Raw genomic sequence first — 19,411 nt, forward strand, 5'->3', positions numbered from 1 at the left:
CCACTGAATACAACAGACAGTGCTGAATCACGAATGAAAAACTTTCAGAAAGTCTGTTGTTCAGCTTTGACAGATGGATTTAAACTAAAACAATGGACCCAAAAAGAGGTCATTACACAATGTGTCCCAGCACACATGGGACATAATTCTGTGTTACTTGGATATAATGAACACAAATTTCCCCTGCTTTACTCGTTATCCTGTCAATACGTGTGGAGTTTACCGGTGAACCGTTTTTGGGCACATGCTCAAGAGCAGGTTCAACTGGTCTGACGATAGACGAAAGGTGTCAGCAGGAAGACGTTGGAGTAAACACCCCCTTCATCAGTTGCCCACATTGTCACACACACAGGACAGGTGTGACTGACGTGACGCCACATTAGTAACTAGCTGCAGTGATTTCTTGCCTCTTTTGCTATACTGGAGGTTAACCTGTACACAGCAACACCTTGTTTTCTGATCATCAATCAGTGGAAACACAGGTAAGGAGCAATATTTCACCTTGCTCTATGAGTTTATTCGGTTGGTACTTTTCATGGTCTAGAATTGAAAATCTGGTGCCAGGATTTACCGTATTATCGTCCTCAAATCATTTTATTCATATGTTTAAAAAGCATGAATATGGTGATAGTAACATAACAGTAAATGAACGATAGTAAATTATAAAATATAGGATAACTAAATGAAAAAAAGTGTGTGTTTGCAGTATACGTGTGCTCACACTTGGAATCCATAACAGTGTATTAAAGCGATCGAAACTAAGGAATGACAGGGCACATTGATGCCATTTCTGAGTATGGTATGTTCTCCCGAGAGACAGGATTGACTCCACTGAGACAAGTACAAACTTGTGATTAAATTTTGATATGTGGTTGTACCAATTTTTAACCTGGATTTATTTGACAATCATCGGTCAAGACCAACAGGAGTATCTCAGATTTCAGGTGATCAGTTGAAAGATCTTTTCTGTCAATTGTGTTTTTAGGAACACATGGATGTTGCACACAGAGAGATCCGAGAGGAGAGAACCAAGGAGCCGGTGGACGACATCACCGAGAAACAATTCCTTAAAAATCTCCACTTGTTCATGAAGAAGAGAGATACACCCATAGAGAGAATCCCAAATCTGGGCTTCAAACAAAGTACTTATAAGTATTACTCATTTTAGCACATTTTGTGACACTTTGTGGGCTGTTTATTAATGCATTTATTTGCTTTATGTGCCAAAAAAATATGTGCATATATGTATATGGACATAAGTTAGTAATCCTAATTACCTATCAACCATTCAAGTCATTTTTAAAGCAAAAATGCCAAATATTACGTTTAGCTCCTCAAATGTGATAATTGACATTTTTTTATTTGTTTCATGTCATTGTTAATTGAATTTATTTGGGTTTTGGACTGTTGGTCAGACAAAACAAACAATTTGAGGACTCACTATTTACTGACGTTTTATTGAGCAAACAATCAATCAATGAATTGAGAAAATAATCTGCAGATTAATCAATAATGAACATTCTAATAGCCCTACATTCTAATAATGAAGTGTTTTTGATTATGTATATTTTCCCTATTTTCCCAGTTGATCTGTTTGTGATGTTCCAGACTGTCAAAGAGTTGGGTGGCTACCACCAGGTAACTAGTAGTAGTAAATATTTCCAATTTAACTATTATTATTGTTAGTTCTATTGTTAATATTATTAAACTATTAACATCATCATTTTTTGATAACAAAAACATTATTATTCATTGTTTGTTGTTGTTGTCAAAACTAATACTAACTCCAATGAAGTCACATAAGTAAAAACCACTGTTATGAGGTAGAAGGTAAAATGACACATTCATTAATTAAACATTAATATATATATTATATCGATCATAATTATAATAATAATAATAATAATTATACAAAGGCCAATCTAGGGACTCATGTTGTAAATTACCATGGGCTATACATGCTATATACTTACAGCATGAACTTACTTACTTATACAAACAAACACAAAATAAAATATGTATCCCGCTTTCTTCCAGGTCACTGCTCAGCAGCTGTGGAAGCAAGTGTACAACAGGCTCGGAGGAAATCCTCGCAGCACAAGTGCGGCAACATGCACCCGAAGACACTATGAGAAGTGAGTTCCACAGTGCTTGTGCATTTGACAGGCTGAGAGTGGATGGTATGTTTACGCAACGGTTTTATCTGATCAATGATTTATTTGTGCAGGCTGCTTCTGCCATACGAATGCCACGTGAAAGGCATAATGATGAATATCTTGCCTCATCATCAGCCAAAGCACATCCGCTATGCCAACTACAGCAAAGACGATGATGATGATGATGATGGCCAGAGACCAGCTAAACGCAAATTTTATTCGTTTTCAATACCTCTGCGCCAGGTTGGTATTATTTTACTCTAGATATGAAAGACATAGCAAAGATGTTCAACTGGTTTGCACTGCTTGTGTCTGCACAGACTGACTGACGTGATTGTGGTTAAATACAGTAAATGTTCTTCATTATGATAAGTGGTAAATAATTACATCCAACATTAATAATATTATTTAATATATGTTTTTCTAAGGAGCTTATTCCTGTGAATAATCTGATTCTGACAAATGACAATTTCCATAACTTGTAGTTTTTACAGTTTGGTTTTTATACGGATTAATCAGACAAGATTTACCGTGTTTATTAGTGAGTTTTTAGAGATGCTGGAAGATGGATTTTGTTACCTTTGGACAGAGCCATGCTAGCTGTTTTCCCATTGCCAGTAATTATGCTAAGCTAAGCTAAGCGGGTCCTGGTTGTAGCTTCATATTCAGTGTAGAAACAAAAGAAAGCAGATAATAATCTTCCCTACATGTCAAACTATTCCTTCAACCTCTGACGGACCGGTTATCTTTCCAACAGAATCTTCAAAACCTCCAGTCAGACCCACATGAGCATGCCTTCCCTCTGCCGCTCCACTACCCTCACTACTATCACCCAAGCCATGCAGTTCTGCCCCCCCATGTCCCTATCTCCTCCTCAGTGATGATGCCACATAGCCCCCCTGCTGCCTCCCAGCCCCAGTATACTTTCCATCCATATCGGCTAAACTCAACAGACAGGGTTAAGGAGCCACTGGAGCAGTTGCGCTACCTGGCAGAACAGTACAAGACCTCATCTGGATTGTCTGAGCCACTGAACCTGAGCGTTAAAGCACCAAGACAGGAAACCAACAGCAACCCTGCCTCATCGTTCTCCCCGCCGCCATCCAGCAAGAACCCGAAGTTCTTGAATAAAGCCTCCCCGCTGTACGCTCCTCATTGCCCGCGGGTGGTGAGAGGTGAAGGATGTGAGACAGAAGTTAGTGAGGCCGGTTTAGGAGACACACCATATTCATATCCTGGGAAAGACAGGGAGGGTGTCCTCGATGTCAATGCTATAACAGCCTCAAGCAGCCCCACATATGACTCCGCTGCGGCACTGGGAACAGACGAAGGCGCCGCCACAATGGCAGAAAAAACCAGCTCACCAAAAACAGACTTTTCAATCCGGTCCAAAGAAGAGAGAGAGGGGAGTCCAGATGTAAGTGGGCTCAATCTCATACTGCCCAGTCTCCCTCGAGACAACGGAGGCAAGATGGAAATTGAGATACCGCTGTCTGTGTTTCATAACTGGCTCAGGCTTTGCGGGTCAGCCACGATGCATGGAGCTAAGCAGCTACCGACTCATCCTGCTCTGGAAGAACACTCCGCACAAAGGAGTTGTTCCGACGAAGATGTCCCCACCGACCTGACATTTCACGCGAATCCCCGACACCAGAGCTCAGCCGCTGAGGATCTAAGGCTGAGGAAGAGGAATTTGCCAAGCCCCACGTTAACTACCCAGACAACTGCTGAGCACCACAACACAAGCCAAGATCCTTTCACCAGCTACAAGCCTCTGCCTTCAGGTGGAATTCTGAAAAATGCAGCCAGCCGGGATGTTTATCCGTTTCACCAGCAGGATATTTATAAGTCATATAGCTCCAAAGCTCCCTGGGATGAGACCCAGGCTCCCCCCATCCAAGCGAAAATTAACTCCAGTCCCCGCAGAGTTCAGCAAGACCTTGCAGCCTCTAAAACCTACAACGAAGACAACGTCCAGGATGGGATGGAGAAGTCCGAGATGAGTCCCTCAGCTGTGATAATGGTGAATTCCAGCTCCGCTTCTCTGTTGCACTTCACCACTGAAGAGGTGATGAAGCTGAAGAAAATCATCTCGAGCTCATGATGAAGATCAGTTCAGATATTTACACTGACTCTCCAACACCACATTAAAGCTGACTCACGTCACATTGCTACTTCATCTACTTCTTGAAGTTCTCTGTTTGGTATATGATTAAAAATATGTTTGTTATAAAGTGTCAGATGAACAAAAACAGTAATTTAATGAATAATATTTCATTCACATCAGCAGCAGAGCTTGATTTAAGGAGGATGTGCACCGTTGACCTTTTTTATGTTTTTCTGTACAGAAATATCACTTGTATAATAACTTTAATTTGAATTATTATGTAAATCTAAATAAATTCAGATAAATAAAATAGAAGTTTCATGACTCATTTGTTGATCCATTCAAATAAGTAATTATGTTTCATCAAGCTCATGAATCTTTACCACTTGGTTGGAAAAGGCGTAGCATAACAACCATTACTGCATTTTACGCCTTCTTAGAAAAGAAAAACTTCACCTTGTACGGAGGTAGTGGCGCCAAGCTATATTCAAGAGGAGGCATTCTTTTCTAGAACATCCGCAGTTTTCTATTCCCACAAGAATCTGCCTGTTTCAGTCTTTTTATGGGCTGTGCACACCTGTGTCATTACAGATGTACAGGTATGTGTTTGTGCACTAGTTAAATGCCCAGTAAACACAATGATATAATATTTATAGCTTTCCATGCGCTTTAAATTTGTTACTTCATGCCTTTGTGAACATATCATGACGGTACGCTTTAGTGAGCTTTGTTTTTATTTGTTTGTCATAGGTGCATGCTTGAAGTTTACATGTGCAGCCTACTCTTATGTTATTGTTACCGCTGTAATTATTATTCTACGATCCAATACGTAATGTGTGGAATTTTCAGGTGTGACAACAACATGGAAATAGAACTGACACACCCATCACTGTGACTTAAGACGTTGATTATTAGGTGCAAATTGCTAATTAACAGCACAAAAGTCCTGCAATAACTATTATGATTCATTGTCCTGAAATGTACTTTATTTGAATAGGACATTAAACCATTAACAAACAAGAGAATTCCACTTTTTCCATGGGTTTGTTTTGTTCACTTGTTTACCTGCTCTTTATCATATGAGATGCATCGCTGAGGTTTTTCAAAAAATGAGTGGTGATTGTGAGAAATCCAGTATGAACATGTTTAGGCAAGTGTTTCCTGTTTCTCAGCAGGTTATTGCTTAACTCAGAGGCCCTTTTGTTTGTGTGTGTAGTCAGTTTTTCAAATTTGCGGTGCCATTTGGTTATCAAAAACAAGAAACACTTTTGTTTTGAGCTACACTATGCCAAAAGCATTTTAGCTCACATAGTCACGTAGAGGGATTTACTGGGCTCAGGACAGGCATCAGGCCTTTATGTATGCCTCAGAAGCCCTCAGGCTTTTCACAGCACTTGCATGTTGCAAATATTGCCTTGCAAAGCTGAAATTGTCAGACAATGACACTCAATTGGAATTCAAGTTCTTGAAAGATTGAGGATATGCAGTACATGACAACATTCTTTAACATCATTAACTTCAACACAACAAGACCTGAATTATTGGAAGTACTGCACAACAGAAGTACTGCACAACAGAAGTACTGTACGCGTTTATGGAGTGATCAGTAATTTTGAATGAATAATAAAAACAACTAGGCTACACAATGTATTTGAAGTGTTCAAACCTCTTCAGCTTTCAACAGCGTGAACCCAAGCGGTGCGTTGCTATTGGACTGAATCCGAACCTGAGCAGCGTGCTGGTGTTTCACTTTTATCTAGTTATTAAAAGTCGATGATTGACGTTTAATTGTTTCATCTCGGTCTCGATGGCAGGGAAGTAGCTGCGTGTGTGTGTGTCAGGTAAACCCCAGGAGGTTACATGTGTGGCCATAACATGGTCAGCGTCCGTCGTGTCGGCAAGACACCCACTTGTGGGTACTCTGAGGGGTGCTGTCAACTTAAAGAAGGTTGTACTCTGGGACTATTTGCCTCATGACTCAGCAGAGAGGTGCAAGCAGGCAAACCTGCCAGGCTGTCACTGAATGGGAAAGTTGAATTGATCATAAATGACTACATACTGATGTGAACAAACCTTTAACATCATCAGAAAACATTAAATACTTGTATTTATGTCCTGTCTAGTGTTTGTTAAGTTACCTGTAAACCTGTGGTTTTATCATTGAGACGCTTGAGACTCAAACGAGCTAAACATTTGTCTAGTTTGTCAATGTAGATGTCTTCCAAACATTGGGCTTGAGGTTCAGTGAAAAATCATCATCAATATCCTGGAACTGCTTAAGAGTGAACAGAATAATTGTTAGAGGCCACTTGGTAGATGCACTGGTCTCTCTTTAAATGCATAAAATGTACAATATTGTTCGACAATGGTCCAATGAGATTTGTCTGCGCTTAAAATGGCCATAGAGTCAGTTTTGGGCTGGCTTGGGTAAACAGTTGAGATTCATGGAGGAGAGGTAGAAGAATGAAAAACAGCTGATGTTAACAGTAAGTTTCGATGTGTCCTTTGTGTCCGGGCGTGGCAACCACAAACGGATAGAGTAAGGACAGACCCTCACCCCTCCAGTGCAACTGTGGCAGGGTCATCAAAAACTGTAAAAATGAGAAAAAAAGAAAAATTAAGTACAGTGTTAAAAAAAATATGCTGGTGCTCTTAAATCAAATAAGCTTTGTAAGGTTGTTTTTTTTGTATCTAATAATAAAAACTGCCAGGCAAGTATCTCAAAATGGAAATAGTTTCTTTCTGACACACACTCACCACAATTAACGCCTGCATCTGTACAAACAGCACGCATCACACCATCCCGACAGTTGGAACAATTCATGCACATATCTGTTAAAACCACAGCTCAAGCAGAGAGTCTGCCAATTTCTTATCGGGGCATTGCTTGGTATGAGGATATAGTCCTTTTACTTTCCGGGAACACACACAAAAAATAATTTGCTAGATCACAGTGACAACAACATCTTTATACTGGCAGGCTGCATTCACCTCGGGGTAGGGGGTAATTTCTTTATTAGATTTTTTACATTTGTTTTTGAATGTATGCCCAGTGACAACCATACTGTGCCTTCAATACACGGCATATTAGCTTTGCATTTTCTGCTGCTTGTAAATTCTCAAAAACAACTTAATAATCCCCATTTTTATCATCTCTGCAGAGAGCATTTCAAGACTTAAATATAAATTCATCACAAGATCATTGTGTCACACTCTCAAATCAGTGCCAGTTCAGCACCGACTGTTCGTCACAGACATGGAAAATCACAGCTATGCGTCTAACGAGCATCTAGCTGCCGTCTGACCTGTTGTACACATAGAAATACAATATGGTTATGTATACAGTACAGAGACTCATCAGAGGTCTGACTCATTTCTAGAATACTGGTAAAAAAAAAAAAAACATTCACAGACGAAGCATTCAAAGTGTCAGAAAGGCAGCATTGTAAAAGCGGGTCATCTTCTTAGCTTGTTGCTTCACATATATCAACTATCAAAGTCTCCAGTGCAACCTGTTCTCCAGGACATCTTTTGACAAATCAGTGGCCTTTCTCTGCACACAAACCATGACATTCCTGAACAACGTCTGTGGCATTTGACTCGCAGGTGCATTATGTACAGACTTCAACTTGTAACTTTGACTGTTTGCCATCCTAAGAAGTCTCATTTATCTGTAAAACAGTCCGTGTTTAACGGCACAACGCCCACATTGTAAAAGAGGACCATTATGTGTTTGAGCCAAAGAGGTATTTATCTTGCTTAGCTGTGACGTCACCTGCCAAGTCATGTTACTGCTGACCTCAGTGGGTGCATGGAACAGTTTGTGACCTATGTCATTGTTCGTTATGTCTTTTACCATGATTATAAAAAAAAACCTTATTGTGTAATTACAACGTGTTAATTAAGCCTGAATCACAGAGCGCTACGATATAAAAAAATAAATAAACCTCCCACCGAAATTCCACAGTAATTGTGACGTGATTTCACTGAGCAGTCAATGCTATCGTGTCCATTGAAATGTTGACAGAAAAATATGAAAATATACATGCTTGTCTAAAGTATGTGAGCAATAATTTACATTTGCACTCAACACTTTTTGTCAGTCCGGGCATATCAGACATTTTTGTTTGTGTGTTGTAAAGTCAGTGCTAATTTTCATGCCTCAGAGTCAGTAGTGTGTCCTATTTAGCGTTACACTACCTCTAGTTACAATGCAAGCCTAATTAGACTGTCACAACACACAAGGGATTATGTGTGTCATGGCGATCATTAATGTGAGGATTTTGTATTTACTACACCAGGAGGAAGTAAATCACATCAACAAATTCATGCGCAGGTAAGAAAGCCTACCTTTCCTTGTAGTAGGAAGAGAGCAAAGTGCGTATCTCAACAGATAAATCCGGAACCACAAGACCCTTTCTGGGAGAGGAGGGTGTTACTGAAAAAGAAGAGGAAGAAGGAAGACAAAGAAGGAGGAGGAAGAGAAGTTCCTTTAATTTACAGTTTTAAAGATATAGATCAAATATTTTGAATATCTTCCTTTGTTACTGGAAACATTTTTCCCAAGTTGTTAAGCCGCAGACGACAGGGAATTCATTCGAGACAATCTTCCTTTACTGCACTATATTGTCCTCTCTTCCTTCTGAGGGTTTTTTTTTTCTCAAAGCTTGTCTTAAGGCATTTTGTTATTCAAACAACACACCCATATTTAAGGTGCAGACATTTTGTTCCCCATGGTTGCTTCTATAGAGTATAGCTGTATCTTTTCTGATCAGCATGACTGATGTTTTTGTCAGCAGGTGTTTGAGATAATGCACCTATTCATGTTGACAGTGTCTCGCTTATTGTCCCGTGTCATTGTTGGGCAGCATTATTTATCTCTTTGTGATCCTGCTATTTACTTAAACCTGTTTGTCTACTTGCAGGCCAGGCGCCGCTCCAGTTTTCTGCAGATGTAGACGAAACATGTGCAAATGAGGCATTATACTTCTTAAATCTGTACTCTTGGTTTACAAATCCATGTGCATGGTCATAATTTGTGCACACTGTTTTGCAGTCCATGCCCACAGATTAGTAAATCGTGCACGCAGAGGTCCACGGTTTAAAACTGGGCGGAAACAGTCTTTCTGTGAAGCAGCGAGTTCAACAGAAAGAAATGACTGAAATATCAAGAGGGTGGTGGACTGAAATGAAAAGCAGATGCATAATAATGTTATTTAGCCCAGCTCTAATACTGCCACAAAAAACGTGTTTCTGCCCAGTTGCACGCCAGGCTCGAGAGTACAGATTTACACATGGCTCTTTGTCTTTCTCAGCTGACCCCAGGGAAGCTCCGCACATTTCATCTCTCATTATGTTGTCAGAATACCTGGCATGGGGGGGACACATGTGTAAGTGGGTCCGATCTGATGTTACATTTCTGCATGCCATACAGCTTCAGATTTTTGCATATTTTTATATCTTCTCTTCAAAGCAGCAAGTAGTTTCCTTTCATTTCCACATGAACTGGAAATCAATTAGCAGACTCATGAAACTTGCTTGAGTTGTGAAGTCACTCACAGTGAGTGTATTAAAACAGCTACTTTCATTCTTTTTATATTAGCAATGGATCACATGACAACTTGTGTGTCACTCGTCGTCGGTCAGCTAGGCATTTCCCCCCAGGCCTAAGGAGCTAGCGTATTTCACGTCATTGTTATGGTTTTACAGCCTGCAACTTAACTGTTTTGGTCTGCTTTCATCAGCATAGATATTGTGCAGCTTTTTGTGCAAATAACCTCCAAAAATCCATGATAGTGCACTAACTAGCACTACCTGCCCAGCAACAACAGCAGACAGACAAAGTCAGTGACTGCCTGGTGAACATAGTGGAGCATTTAGCTCAGTATCTGCTGGATGTGTAACTAGGCAACTGTTTGCAAACAAGTTCTTCATATCAGCTTAACAGGTGATAATATGTCCAGTTTACAGCTTCTGTTCACTGCATCTTAATGTAACTTTGACTCAAATAAAAGCAGACAAGCTTCGCCGTGATGGATTACACAACTCTAGCAAGAGTCAGGAGTCTGCTAAAATATTCTAATATGTACAGAAATAAATGAAAATATTTAAATTGTACAAAGAACCATTTTCTATAAAATGATCAAATGTGATGTAAAGTGGGTGACTGAAAGTAAACCAGCAAAACCGCTGATATGGTCCTTAAAGGCTTCCGCTTGTGTTACACTACCTATTTCATGGTATAGCGATCCCTGCTTCACTGTAATGCGTCTCCTGGAGCTCGGCATTTCAATCTTCATGAGGTGATCACAGCACTGCTTCCATTGGCCTGCAACAAATAGCATAAGCAATGATTTTCAAAGCACATGACTGACAAGCTTTTGTCAGCAATGAACTTGCCATCAACTTCTGTCTTCAAATACACTGACAAACTGTGTCTATAGTAGCTGGCAGGCTGGTAGTATCTGTGCTTCTGTGGGAAATGGTGTCATACCTGTTGTGCCGCATACTAGATACCATACCTATAGATGTTGGCATGATGCCTTTTCTATACGATCTTAAATCCTGTCTACCTAATTATCAGAATAATAATTTGTGTTTGTGCTGTGTCATGAAGTCCAATTTGTGCTCCTGCAGCCTTAAATCTGAGCAACAACAATTTCCTTTGTTCCTTTGGCTTCATGAGACAAACCATGAGCCTGAATGAGTGGTGCAAGCAGGCAGCTGTGTGTCATCTAAACGTTGTGAAGGACAATGACAAACCAAAACAAAGCCCCTTTAACAAAAAGGAATATAAATTAAGGAGCACTGTAATGGGAAATGTGCTCACTCTCAGTCATACAAGTGATCTTTGCACGCCTGTTCACAGATAGGCCTGTAGGAGAATAACCGACGACTAAAAAGTGCCAAGATTTAGCTCCCACGTGTGTCATATGTGTGAGAAATGCCTGAGGAAGGCTGCTGTACTGAAACTACTGAACAACAACGTGTATTAGTGTGCTGTGCCAAGGACGAGGACATGCAGATCATTTCTTGTGCAAAGACAGTTACAGGCAAACACACCCTTGTACACACCAAGGAGTGGCACATCACCACATTCACTTATCTATTTTTGCCTCAAAAATTATTGCACAAAATGCAATTGCTCCCTGCAAACACTCTCTTGTTAAAGAATATTTATTGCATATCTTATTTCTCAGAAATGCACAGAGGCATAAAGAAGCTAGAAAGTAGCCTGAGGTGCACAGGATCTGATTTATGTTGCATCAGCAGACGTGTCTTCAGGTTGCAGAAACCTGAATGAATGAAAGTAATGCCCTTTTTCCTATTTCATCATCAGCATGGACTTCTCTTCTCTCTCCTTTTCTCCCACTTAATTAATCAAAGGTAGCTCCTACAACAAAGTAAATGTTGATGGCATAAAATATATTACACAATGTCAAGATTAAGTGTCCAAGCTAGTAGAAAGTAGAACGTAAACTGCTCAACTGAAAATGTCAATATTGGACCAATTTCATCTTGTAGGACAAGCTTGAGACTGATCTGGTAGAAGTTACACAATCATGATTATTGTTGTATAAGGTGTGTGTGCAATAAAAACTAATTACCTACCAGTCTTTTGAATTCACACAATTGGCTAAGTCATTCATATTTGATTGTTTTACAACACTGAAACCAATTTCGAACAAATATTTCCTCTGACCATGATGTTCAGGAAGGACACGCAAGGCAGAACAATAGGACTCCGCCTCTATATTCCTTTTACAATACAGAATACACGACAGAAAGATATGAATATTGAAGGGGAAAAGGAGCCCTGCGAGTGTTCACATTAAGGAGACGATACATTACAGTGACTGTATGATTTAATCAGGCAGGGTGGCAGTTACTGTCCCTCACCTTCTTCCCTAAATCTTAACAGTTATGTCAGGATTGGGCTCAGAGATCCAGCTTCTGCTGTTCTCCTCCCTTAGTAACCTTATTTGTTCAATAATTATCAGTCAACATATAATTGCTGCATGCCATTGTCTGTAAACAGGCTGATGGTATGTGGGGTAATTTGAGTACTATGATGATGGCACTTGGGTGCAGGACAAAACATGCCTCAGTACTGTGACTTATATCCCTGTGCCTTAATTTACTGTATAATTTGGCGTATTTGACCTGAATGGTGAATCATCTTATTGATTGTTATATAATTATTAAAAGAGCCTTGACATGGCGTTTCCCTGAATCAATTAAATGATTACTTACTATGTGTCATCTGGATCGTGCATTTGGTGACGTAAAATCTTTTACTCTCATAGCTTCTAATTCTAAAAGTATGCATTTGTTTTTGTTATAGATCTAGATTTATTAATGGATCAAATGACTTCTTGTATGTAAAGGTGTCACTCGTAGTGATCCCACAATTAATTACCACACGATTCTACAGTTTTAGCATCTTTCAGCTCATTGTTTTGCTTTTACGGCCAACAAATTTGCAGTTTGGTTCACTCGCGTCGTTCTTATGCAGGGCTGCCAAGTCTCATACACTGACCATGAGACTCACGCAATTGACACTTTTCACATGCTCTCACGCCACACGTCCTACCCAAAATGCACCAACTTCAACGACAATGAAGCTCACTCCAAACTAAATTGAAAAATAATTTTCAGCAGCAACAGGCAGACAGAGTTAGCAAAGTTAGCGACTAACTGGTGAACACAGTTGAGCATTTAGCAGCTAAAGAGCCAGATATTTCATTTGGGAGTTGATGGAGATCACAGAGCTGAAAGGCTGAAATATTGGACTTCATCAAATGCCCAGAAACACAAATGAATGCTAATGTCCCTCTGTGTCTTTTGGATGTATAAGTAGGCAACTGTATGCTAACAAGTTCGCCATGTTAACTTAAAAGGTGATAATATGTCAGTGTTTTGTTTACGGCTTGTTTCCGCTGCCAAAAAGTGGCCAAAAAATCTCAATGTCGTAGTGTAAAGGTAATACGAAATTAGTTCTGGCTGGAACGTCAACATAATGATTGGGTGTTACCATAATCAAAGTTGGGAACACCACTCCCCCTAACCCATGACTCCTTTCTAGTGTACTACATGTAGAACTGCTTTTATTGTCCTACCTCAGAAGATGTCATGTATCACATTGTTGTCTATAAATTCAATGGACACTGACTTCACAGTTTCCATCATCATGTTCATACCACACAAGTATGTCGCACATGCAAGTTAATGTGTCTGTTAACTTGAGAATTAAGTAACTAAGCAATGAAGGATAGATAGATCGATTAATCTATAGTCTATAGATAAATGGATCATTACATTTTGTTCATGTTCACTAGATGAGGAAGTACAGACCAATAATCAGTCAGATCTCAGTCAGAGACAAGACAAATATTTTCTTTGTGACACACTCATAAAAAGGCATGTACGTCTCACTGATGCCATAAACATGTCACTAAAGAATGCCGTCCTGCAGGTATGAGCAGGCGTATTTTGTATCCCTTTAAAATACAAATACAAAGCCTGATAAATATCCCCTCAAACCATTTCCAAGCATAGGCACTTGGCTGAGTTTGAGTCATGGCTGTAATCACGCAGGTTTGTTTCTCCTGCTCTTTTAAATGAAGTTATGGTTATAACTCTGCTCAGCTGTGTTTAAATTAAAATGGAGATGGTGCACTTTTGACTTTCATGTAACAGTATTACTTGCAGTGGGGTCTTGCCAAACTACTAAGATTCAAGACTGAGACTAATCAAGTTAAGATGGACGTTATGAAACTGCTCCAGCTGTCATGGGAAAGTTAAAGCCTCTTGTAAAAACAAGAGTGACGCCCTGGATAGACGGCCTGAACTGGCAAGTGCAGAGCCAGGCTAGCTTTTCAGCCTTTGGAAAATCTGGACTACTGACTGAAAGACACATCACAGGAATTATTAACTATTAACTACAGCCTCAATATATATGGATATAAATATCCATGACATTGCATAAACAATCTCTGACTATCTGACATAAAATGAGCATTACTGGCCTCACAAAAGTAGTATTTATTTCATGGCTCTTGAATAGATTTCACTATTATCTCTGCATCCAAGGAAGCTTTATGTGTGTAATAACACATTTAGATTTTGCAACCTTGGCAGAAGTATGAACTTTCTGAGTGCTCTCTAGTATTAAAAAGGTGTTGGTTGTGTTCACACCGTGCACCTGTCAGCTCAGGTGAAAGTACTTTTTCATTAATGGTGACGCTAAAGTAATCTCTTCTTCCTTGGCCCATTGCCAAAAGTTTATTGAAAGAAAACAAAACGTCCTTCTAATGTCTCAGCCTGCTAATATAAAGTCTCAGCAGCTTTGCTTGTAGGTAGTAGTGAGAGGACTGTATAAGTGGTCTTGGGGTTAAAACAGGCATTTTGTTCATCCAGGTCTCACTCATGTTATAGACGTGCTGCCAGAGGACCTCGGTCCAGCGCTGAGTGTCTTCAGGTCTGTGCATGGTCAGCGCGTAGGTCACATCCTCTCCTTGACGCTGCGTACTGATGTATATACTCCGGCCGTGGACAGGATCTCTCTCTGACATGCAGATCAGGGTATCCTGACAGAAACACACACACAGAAATATGTTCACATCTAATTAGTCAGATAATCAGGTTGGATTATTGCTTGAAAACACATGGTAAAGTGTCAAAGGAATGTTTTCCTGTAAACATTCATGTAGACATTACAGGTAGCCACAATGAGATACCTACGAAGATACTAATAGCTGACATGTTGACAGAAGCTCTGCCGCTGCCAAAAACATCCTTTTACAGATGTATCAGCTGACTATGTTTGAATATGACCGTACGCTTGAGACCATTTTTACTTTTTAACTTCTTTTTACATTTTAACAACATCATACACAATTAGGTAGTTTAATCCAGTGGTTCTTAACCTGGGGGTCGGGCCCCCACAAGACAAATCTGGGGTGACACAAGTCACAAAGGTTGGGAACCACTTTAATGTATTTATACTTTGTTGTTTTTTTATAAGCTAATCCAATGTTTTTAATCTTACTTTTGAAAAGTACTCTTGGTGACTTTACACCAATGGATTTGCACAATTTGTTTGTTATGTGTAAGGTGTAAGTGTAAGATTCACATTCTTCATATCTGTGATAGTCAAATTTCTCAAATGCAACAGGGTACTATTTAGTTTGGAATTAACTGACATTTTTAAATTATAAACTATATAATATGTCTCACAGAGTGTGACAGAAATGAATGAAAGTGCATAAAATATTCAAAAAATCACTCATTAATACACCAGTGCACTCTATTGGCCTGGGCTTGTTATTGTAATCAACACGGACAAAACTGTAAATGAATCCATCTCTTTATTCATGAGACTTTGCTCATTCAGAACCAACCTTTTTGATGGGGATTACAAGTAATGGTTCGTCCTCAGACTCCAGGTCTTCTTGACTCTGATAGCAGAGAAGACTTTGTCCCCTGAGGACGCCATAGACATTTTCCCAGCAATTAAGGTCCTCTCCAAGCTGAATGAGAGCAGGGAGTAAAGTGATACAGTGAATTGTAATGTGGAGCAATATTTAAAAGAAAGACAGGATAATACATGAAAATCTAGTCACCTTAACCTTGAGTTGGCCACTTATGACTGGCTGAATCATGCACACAGGCTGAGCAACTAGGCGGCAGCACATATTGCCATACAGAGGCAACCAGAATGGACTATCCTCTGGAAAAATAAAGAGATTAGGGATTCATTTTCAGGAGGAGAGGAGAGGAGAAGAAGAGTAAGGGAGACAAGAAGAGGAGAGCACTAACTCACCTGTCGCTGCAAGTGACAAATCATGTGTCTTGAAACCTTCCTGGATGTGTTCGATTGTCAGTGTTGTGTGAGCCAGCAGGTTATACTTGGGCCCCCTTCAGACAGAAAGCAAAATCGATATTTGCTCAGTTATAGAATATTCCCTTTTAGTGTGTGTTTCAGGGAGAACTGTCATCCTCACAGTGTGGACAGGTCAGGGGATAAAGGCGGTGACACACTTCCAGGCCGTTCATCTCCTCCACTGGAAACGGATCCACAAACAGCTGCAGACTCAAACGCAGCGCGGATCTTTTTCCCTGAGGAGCATCCCAGAGAGCCCCCCAGGCGGCTCAATCTCCTGGGTCCTAGAGCCCCCGGGAAGAAATCCTCAATCGCACAGCTGCTGTAGAGCTCAACACGAAGCTGAAACCCTGGACCTACCTCGTTGCTGCGTACACACACACACACACAGACATGTTTATACAAGGACATATGAAATGTCTTTAAAGTGGTGTTGGACAGAAACTGAACCTGGTGACTTACAATATGATAGTGTCTTCAAAACATATGTCAGTTAAAGTCCTGTCTACCATCACCAGACCAGTGTCATGGATCTCTGTGCCACACTGAAGCAGGCAGAACACGGCGCAGGAATGAAGCTCTGCAAGTAGAAAGAATAGAGTAAAAACTGCAATGATTCCAAAGGTCTTGCTATATATTTGTTTATTTCCTGTGATGAAATACACTCAGGAAAGTCAGGTACCAGAGAGGGTGTTGCAATCTTTTCAGTGCACTTTTATAAACTTCACCATAATGATATCTGGTAAAAGGACCAGGCATTACGGAGAGGCTGACAAGGTTTCCATGCAATCAAACGCTTTGTTTTTGAGTTAAGTTCCTCTTTCGATCCATATAATCTCAATTGAGACAGACTTTAGTGCGATCAGCTCCCTTGATCACACCATTCGTACTTACCTCCTTTGTTTTTGAAGTACTCTGAGTCTTTCCACATCAGTGGGATTCGCAGGTCTATAGATTACAGGTTAAGTTAGAAACTTAAAAGCCAGGTTCAAGTATTTTTATGAATTTGTGGCAAGATAATTTGTTAATACTCACCCGAAAGGGCGACTTTTCCCAAACATGGCACTATATCTTCAGATGGCCTGCAGTAAAAGACATAGATCATCTATACAACTATTCATACATACATACTACATACAGTGCAGCACAGTATGTACATGGGGTGAAACAACACATCTGGCACACAATCTCAACTAAACTGAACATCTGTTGTATTTCATCAAAATGTGTCCACAATGTCCACTATTACATACATATACGTGTATACGTGTAAATATGCATTATTAACACAATAACTCAAACCCACACCTAAACAAAACACTTTTTTAAGGGACTCAAAGGGTTGAAAATGTTAGCTTGTCTGACCTCTAGTGGCCAGTAGGCGGCATGACAATGTCCACACTTGCACCCACTCTGCAATACCACTGTATAACATTCCTTAATATGCCTCTCCACAGATGATAGATGTATTATCTGTGTATTTATTCATACATACAATATCTCCTTGCACTCCATCTGACCTGCGTCCCACTCTCTGTAGGATGTGAGCCTGCCTCATCTTCTGTAGTTGGCTGAGCAAGGCCAGGATGCGGGCATTGCAGCTTAGCAGGCTCTTGGAGGCCTCCAGGGCCTGCTCTCTCCTGGAACAAGCTGCCAGTAGCTTACTGGTCCCCTCTCGCATCCGCACCTCCCTCTCAACCTGCTTCAGGACCTCATCTTCCTGCCCAAGATTTGTGGGGGAAAAAACTACAAATATTTATATTCTTTTGACTATAAAAGAAAGAGAGATGAACAGCTTAGAGTGCTTGGAGGCTGGTACTAAGGATTATCTGACTTCCAGGAACCAAAGAGTCAGTCAAAGCATTTTAGCCAATCTTTGCTCCAATGTTGGTCTGTCAGTCGGTCCACCACTTTGGTCCAGACTTAAATAAATAAAACATTGGACAGATTGCCGTGAAACTGGTACAGACGTCGATGGTCCCCAGATGATGAATCCTAATTACTTAAATAATCCACTGACTTTTCATCGAGCACAACCAGCAGGTCCAAATTTTCATTTATCTACCAGAATGATTGGCACTAAATTTTGCACATGGTTTCCAGAAAATGTGTCCTAAAGATTGAAGCCCACCCTATGGTTTTGAGTGACATCATTAGATTGATTGTCATGAAATTTGATTCAAACATTCATGTTCCATGTTAAGCTATAGACTCGTAGTTCTGTTATTTGACATAATGTTATAATAATTCCAGTTTTCCAGTTGTTGTTGATGATATAAAGTAATAAACTACCACATTACATCAGGTGGTAGTCACTATTATCAGCCTTTCAAAGACTGCTGATCCTTCTGGCAAACACCCTGATCCAGACCTGTTACATAAGAGCCCAGGACCCATGGGGTGACAGTGTTAAATTAGGGCATTAATCCCTGAATAAAGTCCAGCTGTCAGAGCCCCAAGACTAAACTGATTCCAGGTGAGTTGGTTAGATTACAAAGCAATGACAAGGTGCATGTTAGAGAAGGTTGCCTTTGTCTTAAAGGCCTGTAACAACAGATTTTGCTTTACTATTCACAGAGCAATGGAGAAACCCTTCCAAAGTCCACTTGCAGTAGGTGGAATTCCTTGGGGGAATTCTTTATTGATAATCTACTGAGTAGCATGTTTCCTAATGAGATTTTACATGAGAGTCTCTAGTTGAGAGAGAGCTTTTTTATTTGTTGTTTCATTATGTGGACATTATAGCGTATAGTGATGATGATGAAGAGCTTGAAAACTGAAACTGCAAACTGTTTTTTGAGCCTAAACCCTGTTGACAGGTTGTGTTTTTGTTCTGAATAGATCCCAAATAATTACATAACCCTAACCCTAACCCAACTGGTTCAGAGATAACCTTGGATGGGTCATTTGTGCCGTATTACAATACCTTTAAAATAGCATAGCAGTATTTTGCACGTAGCATTAATGAAAACAAAACACACACATACACACACACATTCCTGCATTGAACCACAATATGAACACTGGTAATGAATTATTAAAAAATGCAAAATTAATTACAGAAATCATATTCTTTCACTAACCTGAGTGTTGTCATTCATGTTCCTTCTCTGCAGCTCCGGTCTCTGTGCAGTCGGCAGGCAGTACAGTGAGCGGACTGGCTAATCTCACAGCTGACTGAGAGAGTGTTAGAGTGGACCTGCAGACAGAGCAGTTAGTTACTCAACAGAGAGATCAAAACAGTCTTAAGCCTCACTACAAGAG

At 40.1% G+C, this 19,411-nt stretch overlaps 2 protein-coding genes across 2 annotated transcripts; one reads left to right on the top strand and one right to left on the bottom strand.

The window, feature by feature from the left end:
* The first annotated feature begins 343 nt into the window (after nucleotides 1-343).
* Nucleotides 344-4,567, top strand: arid6 (AT-rich interaction domain 6). Its single transcript, XM_070924716.1, has 6 exons — nucleotides 344-482; nucleotides 986-1,142; nucleotides 1,586-1,638; nucleotides 2,038-2,135; nucleotides 2,228-2,399; nucleotides 2,914-4,567. Exons 2-6 carry the CDS (start codon nucleotides 992-994, stop codon nucleotides 4,258-4,260), a joined length of 1,821 nt encoding a protein of 606 aa, XP_070780817.1. The 5' UTR covers nucleotides 344-482; nucleotides 986-991; the 3' UTR covers nucleotides 4,261-4,567.
* A 5,827-nt stretch (nucleotides 4,568-10,394) lies between these two features.
* On the bottom strand, nucleotides 10,395-19,248 carry LOC139301632 (rhotekin-like). Its single transcript, XM_070925072.1, has 11 exons — nucleotides 19,231-19,248; nucleotides 17,668-17,867; nucleotides 17,183-17,229; nucleotides 17,042-17,095; nucleotides 16,610-16,727; nucleotides 16,269-16,514; nucleotides 16,088-16,182; nucleotides 15,888-15,994; nucleotides 15,666-15,794; nucleotides 14,690-14,852; nucleotides 10,395-10,591 (listed from the first exon to the last, which is right to left on the bottom strand). The coding sequence occupies exons 1-11, from the start codon at nucleotides 19,246-19,248 to the stop codon at nucleotides 10,395-10,397; spliced, it is 1,374 nt and encodes a 457-aa protein (XP_070781173.1).
* Nucleotides 19,249-19,411: the final 163 nt, after the last annotated feature.

This window comes from Enoplosus armatus, chromosome 18, assembly GCF_043641665.1.
Source record: "Enoplosus armatus isolate fEnoArm2 chromosome 18, fEnoArm2.hap1, whole genome shotgun sequence".
NCBI classification, from domain to species: domain Eukaryota; kingdom Metazoa; phylum Chordata; class Actinopteri; order Centrarchiformes; family Enoplosidae; genus Enoplosus; species Enoplosus armatus.

Excerpts from the sequence above, each read along its gene's own strand:
- arid6 (XM_070924716.1), top strand. The coding sequence starts at position 992 with ATGGATGTTGCACACAGAGAGATCCGAGAGGAGAGAACCAAGGAGCCG. Across the intron at positions 1,639-2,037 it reads AGTTGGGTGGCTACCACCAG|GTCACTGCTCAGCAGCTGTG; the intron begins GTAACTAGTAGT and ends GCTTTCTTCCAG. Across the intron at positions 2,400-2,913 it reads TTTCAATACCTCTGCGCCAG|AATCTTCAAAACCTCCAGTC; the intron begins GTTGGTATTATT and ends TCTTTCCAACAG.
- LOC139301632 (XM_070925072.1), bottom strand. Across the intron at positions 17,230-17,667 it reads CTACAGAGAGTGGGACGCAG|GCCATCTGAAGATATAGTGC; the intron begins GTCAGATGGAGT and ends CTTTTACTGCAG. Across the intron at positions 10,592-14,689 it reads GCAGCACGTCTATAACATGA|GCCAATGGAAGCAGTGCTGT; the intron begins GTGAGACCTGGA and ends TATTTGTTGCAG.